At 37.0% G+C, this 13,745-nt stretch overlaps 1 protein-coding gene across 1 annotated transcript in view; it reads left to right on the forward strand.

The window, feature by feature from the left end:
* The window catches only part of LOC106874080 (threonylcarbamoyl-AMP synthase), a 50,340-nt gene that overhangs the window by 22,068 nt on the left and 14,527 nt on the right, over nucleotides 1-13,745 (forward strand). Inside the window, exons 2-4 of the mRNA XM_089338901.1 lie at nucleotides 5,714-5,909; nucleotides 7,421-7,655; nucleotides 12,821-12,957. Coding sequence (XP_089195027.1) covers nucleotides 5,714-5,909; nucleotides 7,421-7,655; nucleotides 12,821-12,957 — 568 coding nt within the window. The remainder of the gene's footprint in view (nucleotides 1-5,713; nucleotides 5,910-7,420; nucleotides 7,656-12,820; nucleotides 12,958-13,745) is intronic.

Genomic DNA, 13,745 nt, shown 5'->3' on the forward strand with positions numbered 1-13,745 from the left:
TACCCGGGCCCCTGTCTATGACACTTAGCTAGCTGTATCTTACATGTCACAAATTTATGATCCATGTAAGAGGTCCAGTGAAATTGTGGACAACTAACTATATCTCTATCACTATCTTTTATGATAACCCTATCTAAGTAAGACCTTTGTGAACCGTCGTTATTAGACCACGTCCACTGTGGAACGAGCGGTTCATCCAGTCTGTAGCAGTCTACTAGTTTATAGCTTGCTAGTAGCCTTTTTAGGCCAGGGCTTTCTCTTCTGTTAGTCGAGCCACCACCATCCACTCGCACGTTGAGAATAGTGTTAAAGTCTCCTGTTAAAACTAAAGTTTTCGACGTCACTAGAAAATTTTCCTGGTCTCGAAAGAAAACTGTTTGTCTATCCTCTTGTGGAGCATAGACTGCTACCAACCTGAAAGACTGCTTACTCATGTGTGTCACATCTAGAACAACCAGCTTACCTTCTGGGTCTAGAAAGACTGTACTTACCTGTACGTCCAAGCTTTTTCTGAACTGTATCACGACACCCCCACTCCTTCCTTGACTTGAAGAAATAAATTTCTCATAATCGTTCAGAAGAGGCGAGAACGACTGTGGGCCGTTCAGCTTGGACTCGGTCACAACACATATATCTATTTTTCGCGACCTGAGGTCATCTAGGAGGCATATCTTCTTCCATTTCGACCCCAGGCTACATACATTTACACACCCTAACTTAATTTTCATGATAAAAAGAGGTTACATTTACCTTTTAATCTTGCAGAGGGGCTTCACAACTTTCATCGTCCTCTCCTCCTGTTTCGTCTTTGTCCGGTGTAGCCATTGGTGTTAACACTATTTTTTCTTTAACTATGTACTGACTCACATCATAAATATCGTCTACATAGCGTTGTTTAAACTGTTCGTAATGTTCAGCACTAATTCTTGCCAAATGTATGTGTGGCGGTTTTCCTTCGATAGGTCCTAACACCGTATAATTTTTCTTTGTGATGATTTCATGCAACAGTTCATTTTTAGAATTGTACGAGACAATTCTTTTGTTGTATTTTTGTGGAGGTTTAGGGGCAGGTTTTGATTTGGAAGTGGATGGGGGTATTTTTTTTTTGTGTGTTTTGCAATTTGTCTTTTCTTTTTCTTGAAGGAGGAGGGGAGTCTGGGCCAAGGGTTTTTTTCCTTTTGTTAGTTACCACCTTAAACTCCATTTTTTCTTTTTCTGTTGTATTTTCCGGCATTTTATTTTTCTCTTGGTTTTCCATGGTTATGACTGTGTCTTTTTTTTTGTGTTGAGCCTTTTCCGGTATGTTTTTCTCCTGTTGGGGAGGGATCTCTACTTTCTTTTGTGTCATTCTTTTCACTTTTTCACATTCGGAGCAGACGTGGCGTTTTTCACCACATTTGAAACATCTGGGCCGCCGTCCCTCCACCGACATTCTTGCACTGAGTCCCCCCCCCCCTATGAAAATCCTGTCTGGTCTGGCTTCAAGGGTCTCGTTCGAAGCTTGGACCAAGAGTTCCAAAGTCTGCCCCTTCCAGTTAAGTGCTTCTCTTTTTTTCATTGAGAAGATGTTGATTTGTTCTTCTGCATCAGTGCTGCTACCATCCAGTACACATCATACCCGGCCGGAATTTCCTCTATTATAATCTTAGCTGTTCTCCGGCCAAGGTACGTGGGTAGTAACATAATTTTGTCAGACTTTAATGTTCGTGTCGATATCTCTTTTGCTACTTCGGCATTTTTGAATTGTGCCTCTATTGTCGCGTTTCATGGGCCTCTCCCAACATATTTTATTTTCTCCCACACAGGGCCGTTTTCATCATCATGATTTTTTTTTTCCTTTCAGTTATATACTTTGTATATCACTGTTTTTGCTGCTTAATCTTGCATAACTTCCTTTGAAGGAATTAGTCTGGTTTTGTTATCTGTTCTTTTAATTAAGTTTCTGTACTTAAATAACCTGTCTTGTGAAATTTCAATGTCTTGAAATTGTCCGCCTACAGCAGCAGAAAAACTATTAGCCTTTTTCTCTTCCTTGTTGACTTGTTGGTTTCCTTGAAAAACTTTGTCTAACTGGACATTTTCTTCCTGCAGAATCGGGAAGTCCTCGTTACAGAGCAAAAAATCGAGGCGTAACGTCATGTCATCCTCCATTGTTTATGCACAAAAGTTTTTGTGAAAAAAAATTAATTTTTCCTTTGACAGGAACACAGTTCAAAAATTAATTTTCCGCAGAAAAACAGTTCACAATTTTCTATCTCTTTATAAGGAGAGCAAGAAAAAGAACATTTTATTTTTTTAATTTTTATTTTCCGCCCCGCAAGGCGAAAAATAACGTAAATTGACGTTCAAAGGTTCAAAATCCAATAAGAGTAACAACAATCATCAACATTAAAAAATAACAATAACAACAAACAGAATTACTCACTAAATGTGGTAGTAGCACAGAAGAACAAGCTGAAATAGCCGACCAGCTGGTTGAAAAAGCCTGTCTAGCCTTCACAAATATATATATTTTCAGTGAAAACACATTCACTGGTTACAAAATTAGAAATGATCTAATTATTGTGAAGGCTAGACAGGCTTTTTCAACCAGCTGGTCGGCTACTTCAGGCTGATGACAAGCAATGACTCAGAAACATGTCCCTGAATGCAGACTAAAGCTGGGTGGGGAAGCTTGTCTCCCCTTCACAAATATAAGGACACAGGAAATATGTCAAGGCCTTGACATAATTTGACTACAAGGAAGAGCAATTTTGGTGCCTCACAATAAAACAGTCGACGCTATCAATAATAAACTTCTTGATCTGCTTCCTGGAGAAAAACTCTCCTTCAAGTCCATTGACACGCATGAAAACCCGGATGATACAACCTTTTTCACAACAGAATTCCTTGATTCTCAAACGCCCGGAGGACTTCTGCCTCACGAACTTCATCTTAAGGTTGGCTTGCCTATCATGCTGCTGTGGAATTTGGATGCTCCAATAATGTGTAACGGCACGCACATGATAATTAAAAAATTATACTCCTGAGTTCTACAGGCAACCATCTTGAATGGACCGGCCGCTGGTCCCTCACTCCCTCCGATACGATCTGACAATAAATAAGGCACAGGGTCAATCATTGCAGATGGTTGGTTTAAATCTTACAGAGCAAGTGTTCTCCCACGGTCAACTTTACGTTGGATGCTCCCGTGTTGGCAGGCCTCAAAGTCTATATATTTGTGCATCAGAAGGGAAAACGAGAAACGTTGCCTTCAAAGAAGCGCTTCACTGAAAAAACGGCATTTCTTCACATCTTCCAAATCACCCCAGTCATCTGCCGCCTCAGAAGCTTCGTACTTGCTGTGTCAGCCAACATAAGTCAATGACACAAAACTTCACTCACTCACTCACTCTATCTCTCTTTCTTACCCTCTTTCTCTCTCACATACACACACACACACACACACACACACACACACACACACATCCATTTCATATATCTTTCAATTTCTGCTCTCTGCAAATAAAATTTTTACGGATAAAACTGCTTACAAAAATTGCAATTAATGTATAATTTCTTTCTATGTTCATAATTAAATAAATCTTTTAATGATTAGACAGACGTCCAATAGAATAGCTCTCACAAACAGACAACGTACAAATTCTTTCTTCACAACTCCTGAAGCCATTTTCTGACAGGAGTGGGGGAAATCTTCATACAGCCGGAGGCCCCAATCGAAACGGGACATGAAATGATCAGGTTGAGAAAGGCTGTTATAGATTATGCCTAACCGAAAACAATCACAGCCACATCATCCAAACAGACCAGGTGAATGGGGTTTAGTTGCTAGGGAGTTTTAGGGATTCACAAAGACAGACACATTCTCATCTTTATATATATATAGATGACAATTTGAATGGTCAGCGAATTGGTTGAAATCTTACCTAATTGGCTGTATTTGTGATGTCATATCTTTGAAACTGTGGTGATAATCATCTTCAAATTACACAAATTAAAAGTAACTGTGGTATATCAGTTGCCTGTTTTTTCAGGTTCTTGGAAAGAAAACTTTTTTTGTCAATTATGTAAAGCCTATTTTGTTACATGTAACAATTTGTTTTTAATGCATAAAACCAGGAATTAGTTTCCACATTTTTTTTGTTTTTTATTCTAGGTCTATATGCAATTGTGAGAAAGGTACTAGGTAGTCATGGGATATGCTAGAAACAACAGCTAAATCTCCCTTAAATCACACCTTTTTGTTTGAAATTTTTTTGGCAGTCACTCATATTTGGTCTCAGAGCTGTCACAAACATTGTTAATTTGTGTAAAAAGTTTTGGTTAATATATATTGATAGTTTAACACCCGGTCACCAAAACCAAAAAAAACCCAAAAAACCTAGACTAATAGTTATAAAAAAATGTGTAGAAAACGAATATGAAAAACATTTGTGCAAATGAATAGGGGAGCTTTCAGAAAATTCACACGATTCAATTTTTCCCTCATAACTTTCAGGAAAATGGATATATATTCATGAATTTTTTTGGAAATACCTTTCAAATGGCATAGATTACGATTATATAAAAAAATTACGAGGAAAATATTTTCCAAAGGGGTGGGGAGACAACATTCAGAAAATTCACACAATCCATTATTTTACCTCATAACTTTCAGGAAAATGGATATCTTTTAATGAAAGTTTATACAAATACCTTTCAAATGAATTATAAAGAAATTTGTGGGGAAAAATTTTTTCCAAGGGGGTGGGGAGAGGAGTTTCAGATCAAGAAGACAACATAAGTTGGAATTTATTCGTTTTGATGGGGATTTTTCCAATTGTTTTTCACCACAGCCTTCGAAATGGTGGGGAACATCTTTTTATGAAAAAAATGGGTTGGAAAATTTGATTTTTTTTTTTTTTTTTTTACTCCTCCCCACTTAATGATAATATCAGTAGACCACATGCATGCTCCATTGGTAGGATATAAGTATCAACAAAAAAATGGTAATTTAAATTTTTATCCCTTCCTTAATTAAGTGAGGCCGTGTGTGGATAATTAGGATCAAAGGGAAGCACTATGTGGTCGCTCAACCTGCTAGAAATAGCAGCCAAATCACAGTTATATCAAGCTGCACTATCTTATTGACATATACATATTGTATAATGTAGTACATACATTCCACTCTGATTCAACAGACCTGTGATAAAATATATTTGAAAATGTGCGACCTAGCAGCATTTCTTGCTCTTTATGTTCTAAGTTCAAATCCTGCTGAGGTTAATTTTCCTTGATGTATCCTTGATTTTTTTAAATAATGGTTAGGAAGGTGTTGTGCTCATGGCCTCCAAGAGGGTGTATTTGTTCTTCATATATAAACGCAAGTTCACAGCTGCAGACAAGAATGATATTTAACTGAAGAAGGACTGGAGAAATGGTTTGTGCTATTCCAGAGTCTGGCTGACACTATGAATAAGAAGAGATAAGTGAGTTGGGTGGGCCTGTGTGAAAGTATCATGAAAACAGCCAGCTGTAGCAGCAATATAAAAAGCAGAGTGAAAATATAGCACATTTGTGGGCTTGAGGTTTGGTAGGGTGTGATTTAAAGGTAATTCGATTGCAATTTCCAATAGGTTGAACCACTGTGTAGAGGCATCCTCACTGGCTTATAATTTATTTTTCAAAACGTTTTGAACCCTTTAGTTGCAAAGTCTTTTTCTTATATTTCTAGACCTGAAGCCTCAAATAACTATTGCTGCCAAGAAATTGCTGTCTGGAGGTGTGATTGCTGTTCCCACCGACACTATCTATGGTATTGCTTGTCTTGCCCAAAATAATGATGCCGTTGACAGTATATACAAGATAAAGAAGCGCAATCCATTGAAACCTATTGCCATTAGCATTGCTGATGTCAAGGATATTTCCAAGTAAGAATTCTTTTTATCAGTCATTTGATTTGTTGTTTTTATTATTTGTTATCTATGAAGAGAAGCATCCCATCCCTGAGCATCTTGTCTTTTATTTAGTCATACTCTATCTTGGATCACATTATTGAATGCATCTTTGGAAATGGTTGTTATTTGAGGAATATTTTACTGGTGTTTCTAGCAGATCAGTCAGCCACATAAAAGCTTGTTCATTTGTTCATCATTTGGTTTGTCATTGAAGATGGTGATTGTGTACGCCATTGGGTTCATGATGAATTTATCTATTCTGTTGTTCTTGTTTCAGTAATATTTGGTTTTTATGTCCCCAAAACAGCAACCATTTGGAATTCCTTCAGTTCCAAAGTATTTCTGACAGATGCTCAAGCTGAACATAAACAGTATCAATCTCACCAGTTTTGAAAGACCCTTCTAAAATGTAACCCTCTGCTTTCTACTACAAAACAAAAACCTTTTCTTGTCACCCTTCTTAGAGTTTGTCTGTAACTCTTCTGTGATTGCTTCTTTTATCATACAACTTTGTCTCTTACCCTTCTATAACTTTTCCTCTTTTACCCTTATGTGATTTTGCCTCTCTCATCCCTTTTGCTTTAATAAAATGTGCCAAAGATTATTATTATTTTCATGAAGACTTTGATCAGCAGAATTAGTAGAGTGTCAGACAAAATATCTTGTATTTAGTTTCAGTCTCCTCCCAAGAGGAGGTTGTCTGAATTTCTTCCCCTCAGGATTTGACAAAAAATTACTGGGCAAGTTCTGGGTGTCACTTTGATCCACTATACTTTTTTTTTCATCCTGTTATAGTTTTGTGGCCTTCCATCTACATAAGAAGAATTTGTTATTATTAAGAAATTATCATCAGGATTCTCATTGGTGCAAAAGGCACATTCAATCTTGATTCTGTAAAATTTTTTGATTTCTCATTTTTCTCCTGGATTGGCTTGTATATACATTCTTATTTAACCCACAGTAAGGCTTTATGATGTTTTAATTTTTATTTCAGTTCCACTAATTTATACTGTGTCATGCATAAATAAATTTTATTATTATTCAAAAACAGTAAACTAGCAGAATCATCAGAGTATCAGAAAAAATGTCTTGCAGCATTTGTTCTGGCTTTTTACATTCTGAGTTCAATTCCTGATGGGGTCAGCTTTGTCTTTCATCCTTTTAGTCAAGTATTGGGGTTGATAGAATCAACTAACCCCCTCCCCTTAAAATCTTGGTCTTACACCTAAATCAGAAACCATTATTAAGACAAGCCAGCAAAATCATAGGAGTGTTGGAAAAATGTCTGGTGTTTTTATGCACCAACACTTTGAGTTCAATTCCATCAATATCAATTTTACTTTTCATTCCCCAAGGTTTGATAAAGTAAAGTACTAATCTAGTATTGGGGTCAATGATATTGACTAACCCCTTTCTCTCAAATTTGTGGGCTTTGTGCCTAAATTAGAAACAATTATTATCATTATTATTTTGTTTTGTTTCAGATGGTGCAATGTGACTGTCCCCACTTCACTTTTACATGATTTACTTCCTGGACCTGTCACCTTAGTGTTTCAGCGGTCCCAACAACTGAACCAGTATTTGAATCCTGATACAAATTATGTTGGTATACGTATTCCAGATCACTCATTCGTACGAGGTTTGGCTCGGACTGTTGATGGACCCATTGCCCTCACAAGTGCTAACATAAGTGACCAACAAAGTCCATTGTCCATAAAAGTAAAGTTTCAAACATTCTTTGATATATTTTTCACATTGTACATGTGTGTGCATTCTGAGAGAAGTATTCCACTCTAATATAATCAGAAAACTCATGTAAGTTCTTTGGGTGGTGAAAAGCTGTAATGAAGAGAAAAAAATATTTATAAATCATTCTTTGAAAAGTCTCATAATCATTTAACCCTTCCTATTTGAAAACAAAATCATTGAAAGATTAACCTTGGTATAGCTCTTTAGGATCCTTTGATTTCAAATTTTACTCGTGTTGACACTTTAGTTTTACATCACCACTAGCATTTCCTCCTACTAGAAGTGTCAAACAATTGTTGGTTGCTTTAAGGCCTGGTACTGATTTTTCTTCACTAGAAATAAAAGTAGGCTAGCACTTCCAGAAAACAACTAGTTTTTTTTCAACATCATGCACATGTTTTAGTACATAGCCTCCTTCAAGATCAGTTGCAACCTCTAAATCAACTCTGACAGCTTCACTAGTCATTTTAATGTTGTGGAAAATTAAGGCACCTCTTAAACTTCTCAAACTAGTTATTACTAGCAAGAAATATATTATATCAGATGTACCTTGTACTTTCTGCAAATCATCAAACAAACTTTTAGTTTTCACTTGATGGACCATCATTACATCCTATCTGATTGTCAATCTACCCTCTCAAAGTCATTCCATAATAAGCATTACTTCATTTCAGATGTATAAAAAGCAACATCTGAGCAATTAAATGAGAAGCTGCTTCATTACTTCACCTAATTTTACTTTTATTGTCACATATTGTTCTTACTGTAGATGTTCCAGTGTTACTGAGGTTTTATTCCTGCATCAAATGTTTGAGAAACTTCAATATCAAACCTCTTTATGACTTCTTTTTGCACTACATTTGCTATCATTTGATGGTCATTTTGCCAGTCATTTTGAATAAGGGTAATAATACACCCTATGACTTAGTATTTAATGCTTACAGTAGTAGTGATAAACAAGAAACAGTAGATTGTGATTAAAGTAGTGATATTCTGTGCCAGTAGAAAGTAGTTGTCTTATTACTATGAACATGACAATATGAGAACATGAAAAGAGTACTTGATTATAGTAACAAATCAGTTGAATTTGTGATGAGGAGATAAAGAAGGAGCAGGTAGATGTACCAAATATGCTGAGATCATTGAGCAACAAAGTCTGTTGAATTGATGCACACACAAACAAATAGGGTGGGGGGATTCTGGTGAGGTTAGAAAAAATATGCAAAATGTGATTTTAGTTTTTAAAATTGTTAAAATTGACTTGAATTTCCATAAGGGTAAAATGTCAGGCTGTGTCTGAAAATTAGTTGTTATACTTTGCAATTTCTCTAAGTTCAGACTTCTGCAACTCAAGTTTAAGGAAATATGGGTGATACACACACTCACACATATATACGAGGGGGTGCTGAAAAGTTCCTAGCTTTAAGGGTATCATGGTTGGAGGCCTGACATTCTGAGTTCTTTTACAGGGCTTAGAAAAACTGAAGAAGGACTGCTGCAATAAGTGTGTGAATCTGAGAGGGGAATATGTTGAATAAAATCATAATTAACCAGATCCTCTGTATTTTCTTTTGCCCAAAGTCAGGAACCTTTCAGCACTTACTTTGTGTGTGTGTGTGTGTGTGTGTGTGTGTGTATACATATGTTATAATTTCATTGACAGTAACTTCAAAGTTTTACTGATTAGTGGCTTATTCAAATTATTTGAAGGAGCCAATGAAATTATAATAAATATTAAACTCTACACTGTTTTCAGTGTGTGTGTGTATGTGTATATATCATCATCATCATCATCATCATCCTCATCGTTTAATGTCCGCTTTCCATGCTAGCATGGATTGGACGATTTGACTGAGGACTGGTGAAACCAGATAGCTACACCAGGCTCCAATCTGATCTGGCAGAGTTTCTACAGCTGGATGTCCTTCCTAACGCCAACCACTCAAAGAGTGTAGTGGGTGCTTCTATGTGCCACCGGCACGAGGGTCAGTTTGGCGATGCTGGCAACAGCCACGCTCAAATGGTGTTTTTTTTACATCCCACCTGCACAGGAATAAGTCCAGTGACACTGGCAACGACCTCGCTCGAATGTTTTGTTCACGTGCCACCGGCACAAGTGCCAGTAAGGTGACGTTGGTAACGATCACGCTCAAATGGTGATTTTTATGTGCCATGGGCATGGAAGCCAGACAGCTGCTCTGGCAGTGATCCCGCTCGAATGGAACTGTTAGCGATCCACTGGCACGGGTGCCAGTCATCGAATTTGGTTCATTTTCGATTTCACTTACCCCAACAGGTCTTCACAAACAGAGTTTAGTGTCCAATGAAGGAAGGTTGGCATGGGTGCCAGTCGTCAAATTTGGTTCGATTTCGATTGCCTCAACAGGTTTTCACAAGCAGAGTTTAGTGTCCAAAGAAGGAAAGGTATGCATAAGTGGGCTGGCTACACCCCTGGTAAAGGCCACTTGTCTTGCCAGGTCTTCTCATGCACAGCATATTTCCAAAGGTCTCGGTCATTAGTCATTGCTTCGGTGAGGCCTAATGTTCAAAGGTCATGCTTCACCACCTCATCCCAGGTCATCTTGGGTCTACCTCTTCCACAGGTACCCTCAACCACTAGGCTGTGGCACTTTTTCACACAGCTATCCTCATTCATTCTTGCCAAATGACCATACCAGCGCAATCGTCTCTCTTGCACACCACAACTGATGCTTCTTAGGTCCTACTTTTCTCTCAAAGTACTTACACTCTGTCGAGTATGCACACTGACATTACACATCCATCGGAGCATACTGGCTTCATTCCTTGCGAGCTTACGCATGTCCTCAGCAGTCACGGCCCATGTTTCACTGCCATATAGCATGGCTGTTCATACACATGCATCATACAGTCTGCCTTGTACTCTAAGCGAGAGGCCTTTTGTCACCAGCAGAGGTAAGAGCTCTCTGAACTTTGCCCAGGCTATTCTTATTCTAGCAGCTACACTTTCAAGGCACCCTCCCCCACTACTGACTTGGTCACCTAGGTAATGGAAGCTATCAACTATGTCTAGTTTTTCTCCCTGGAATGTGGCAGAAGTTGTTCTCTGTATATTTTCAGTGTTTATTGCTCATGAGCATCTGCCACGTACAAAAACTATCTTCCCAGTTAGCCTTCCTTTGATATTGCTGCACCTCTTAGGTGTCTATAGCTTACACTGAGTACATCTTATGGAGTTTCTACCTACGCCTTTTCTACAGATTGAGCAGGGCCAACTACCTGAAGGGGTTTGTGGTTTGTCTACCTTCTTACTTATTAGGACTTTGGTTTTAGCTAGGTTGACTCTAAGGCCCTACGATTCTAATCCTTGCTTTCACACCTGAAACTTTTCCTCTAGTTCTGATAGTGACTCAGCAATTAGAGCAAGGTCATTAGCATAGAGGAGCTCCCAGCATAGAGGAGCACCTTTTTTGGGGTCTTAAAGCTACCAATGCTTTCATGTGAAGAGGTCTTTGCAATTATTCAAGTATGTCACTTGGAAGTGTAGGTACTTGTCTCCATTTTGGATAGGAAAAACACGAGATTCACTGGACTGAATGGAATTTGAAAATAAATACACCAATTACAAGAGGCAGCTTATAAGAATACTTTGATTGTTATTTCCCTTGAATTAGCCCTGGGTTTTTGCAAGAAATTGTGTTTGCCATAGATTATTTTCTTAATTATCTTATGCAAGAAAACTCGTGCATGCCCATATTCATAAATATATACATATATGTACAAATACATACACACATAGACATACATACATATATATATATATATATATATATATATATATATATATTAATTTTATTACTAATTGACGATTCCCTGCCCTGCATATCTATATTTTAATAATACCTCTAAGGTGAATAGTTAAACCGCAGGAAGTTCGTACGGGTCTCTTTTCTATGCGGGACTATTTCTGATGCACACTGAATTGAATTCATTAGGGCGAGGGATTTTGAACTTACTGGCCGATAAATTTCTTGACGTCTTCCTCACGTGGTATTGATGTTTACATGGTCAAAATTAACGTGAGTTATTTAGACATTAACAAATTTATTAGAATATTTAGCTGAAGATCAGAATAGAGTATTCTTTACTCTTAACTGTGAAACGATCGTACTAAATTAACTAAAGGCAAGTGGTTTTTTTACTCTTCTCTACTGTTTTTTGTTCTGTGTGTATCAAAAATATCGCTATCAATCTGGAGTAATAATTTGTAGTTTTGAAATCAGTAGTTCTTTGACTGCTATTTCTGAATTCTCAGTATGTTGGAGAAGCAGGTTACTGTCAATCCCTATATATTTATGATTATAAATGTTTTTTACCGAAAAGGTTTTTTCATACTGAGCTACCCGGCAAAATTGTTAATTATTAATTTTATTACTAATTGACGATTCCCTGTCCTGCATATCTATATTTTAATAATACCTCTAAGGTGAATAGTTAAACCGCAGGAAGTTCGTACGGGTCTCTTTTCTATGCGGGACTATTTCTGATGCACACTGAATTGAATTCATTAGGGCGAGGGATTTTGAACTTACTGGCCGATAAATTTCTTGACGTCTTCCTCACGTGGTATTGATGTTCACATGGTCAAAATTAACGTGAGTTATTTAGACATTAACAAATTTATTAGAATATTTAGCTGAAGATCAGAATAGAGTATTCTTTACTCTTAACTGTGAAACGATCGTACTAAATTAACTAAAGGCAGGTGGTTTTTTTATTCTTCTCTACTGTTTTTTGTTCTGTGTGTATCAAAAATATCGCTATCAATCTGGAGTAATAATTTGTAGTTTTGAAATCAGTAGTTCTTTGACTGCTATTTCTGAATTCTCAGTATGTTGGAGAAGCAGGTTACTGTCAATCCCTATATATTTATGATTATATATATATATATATATATATATATATATATACACACACACACACCCATATATCATTTGTAAAAGACAAATCTGAAAGCTGCACACTCTGAGATGTAGAGAAGTATATTTAAAAAATGGGGAAGGGCGGTTTATGGGATTACCTTAGGTTTCCCTTCAATAAATGGTTTAGCTTTATGTCATACCGTCATAACAGCAGTGTTTTACATTGTTTTCTAGGAATTTGAAAACTTATGGCCTGAATTGGACATTGTCTGTGATGGTGGTAGATTGGGAAGTACTGTCGAGTCACGTCAAGGTTCAACAGTAGTTGACCTCAGTGTCAAAAATTGTTTCAAGATATTACGTGACGGAAGGTAAGAAGTAATACCATTATATGAAGTATTTTTTAGCTTATGTTTTTCTTTCTTTACTTTGGGGTAGTTTTTCTTTGCTAAATTGTGGCTTTGGGTTCAGTCCCACTGCGCAACATCTTAGACAATTGCCTTTTAAGATATAATCTAAGTTTAACCAAAGAATTATGAGAAAAATTTAGAAGAGAAATCTATGTGGAAGCTTGTCTGAAAGATTGTTCCTGTTCTTATGTGGTAGACTTTATTTATTACCTGGAACTGAATTTTCAGTCTTTGATAATTTACTCCCTACCTTCACCAGGGTCACACCACCTGGAAAAGATCACCTTTATTTAATGCACACACACACAGAGGAAAATAAGTCCCTTTCATATGAGAAGTATGAAAAGAATAAAGTTGAAAAGGCACTTGGAGTTCTTCAGACTTCAAATGCCTTTTCAACTTCATTTCTTTATAAACTCACATTCTCAGTACCACCCTCTCTTCACAGTTGCCTATAAAAGCACTATTGTCATTTTGTTGTTAAGTAATTGTTGTTTTTGTTGTCTTCTTGCTCAGTTCTAATTGAGCATACCTGAAATCAAAGGTGGTTTACATCATCCAATGTATCCTTTCTGTTTTGAAGAAGGTGAAATGTGATTTGAGGACATTTGGTTGCTATTCCTAGCAAACTGAATCTGGCTTTCTTATTGGTATGATGTGAATTCGTTATTTTGGTTGTAGGGTTAATGTGCTGAATTATTGATCATGTGATCTGAGTTGAAACATTACGCACTGAAACCATTGTGTTG

This window comes from Octopus bimaculoides, chromosome 21 (assembly GCF_046866305.1).
Source record: "Octopus bimaculoides isolate indiv1 chromosome 21, ASM4686630v1, whole genome shotgun sequence".
Lineage (NCBI taxonomy): Eukaryota > Metazoa > Mollusca > Cephalopoda > Octopoda > Octopodidae > Octopus > Octopus bimaculoides.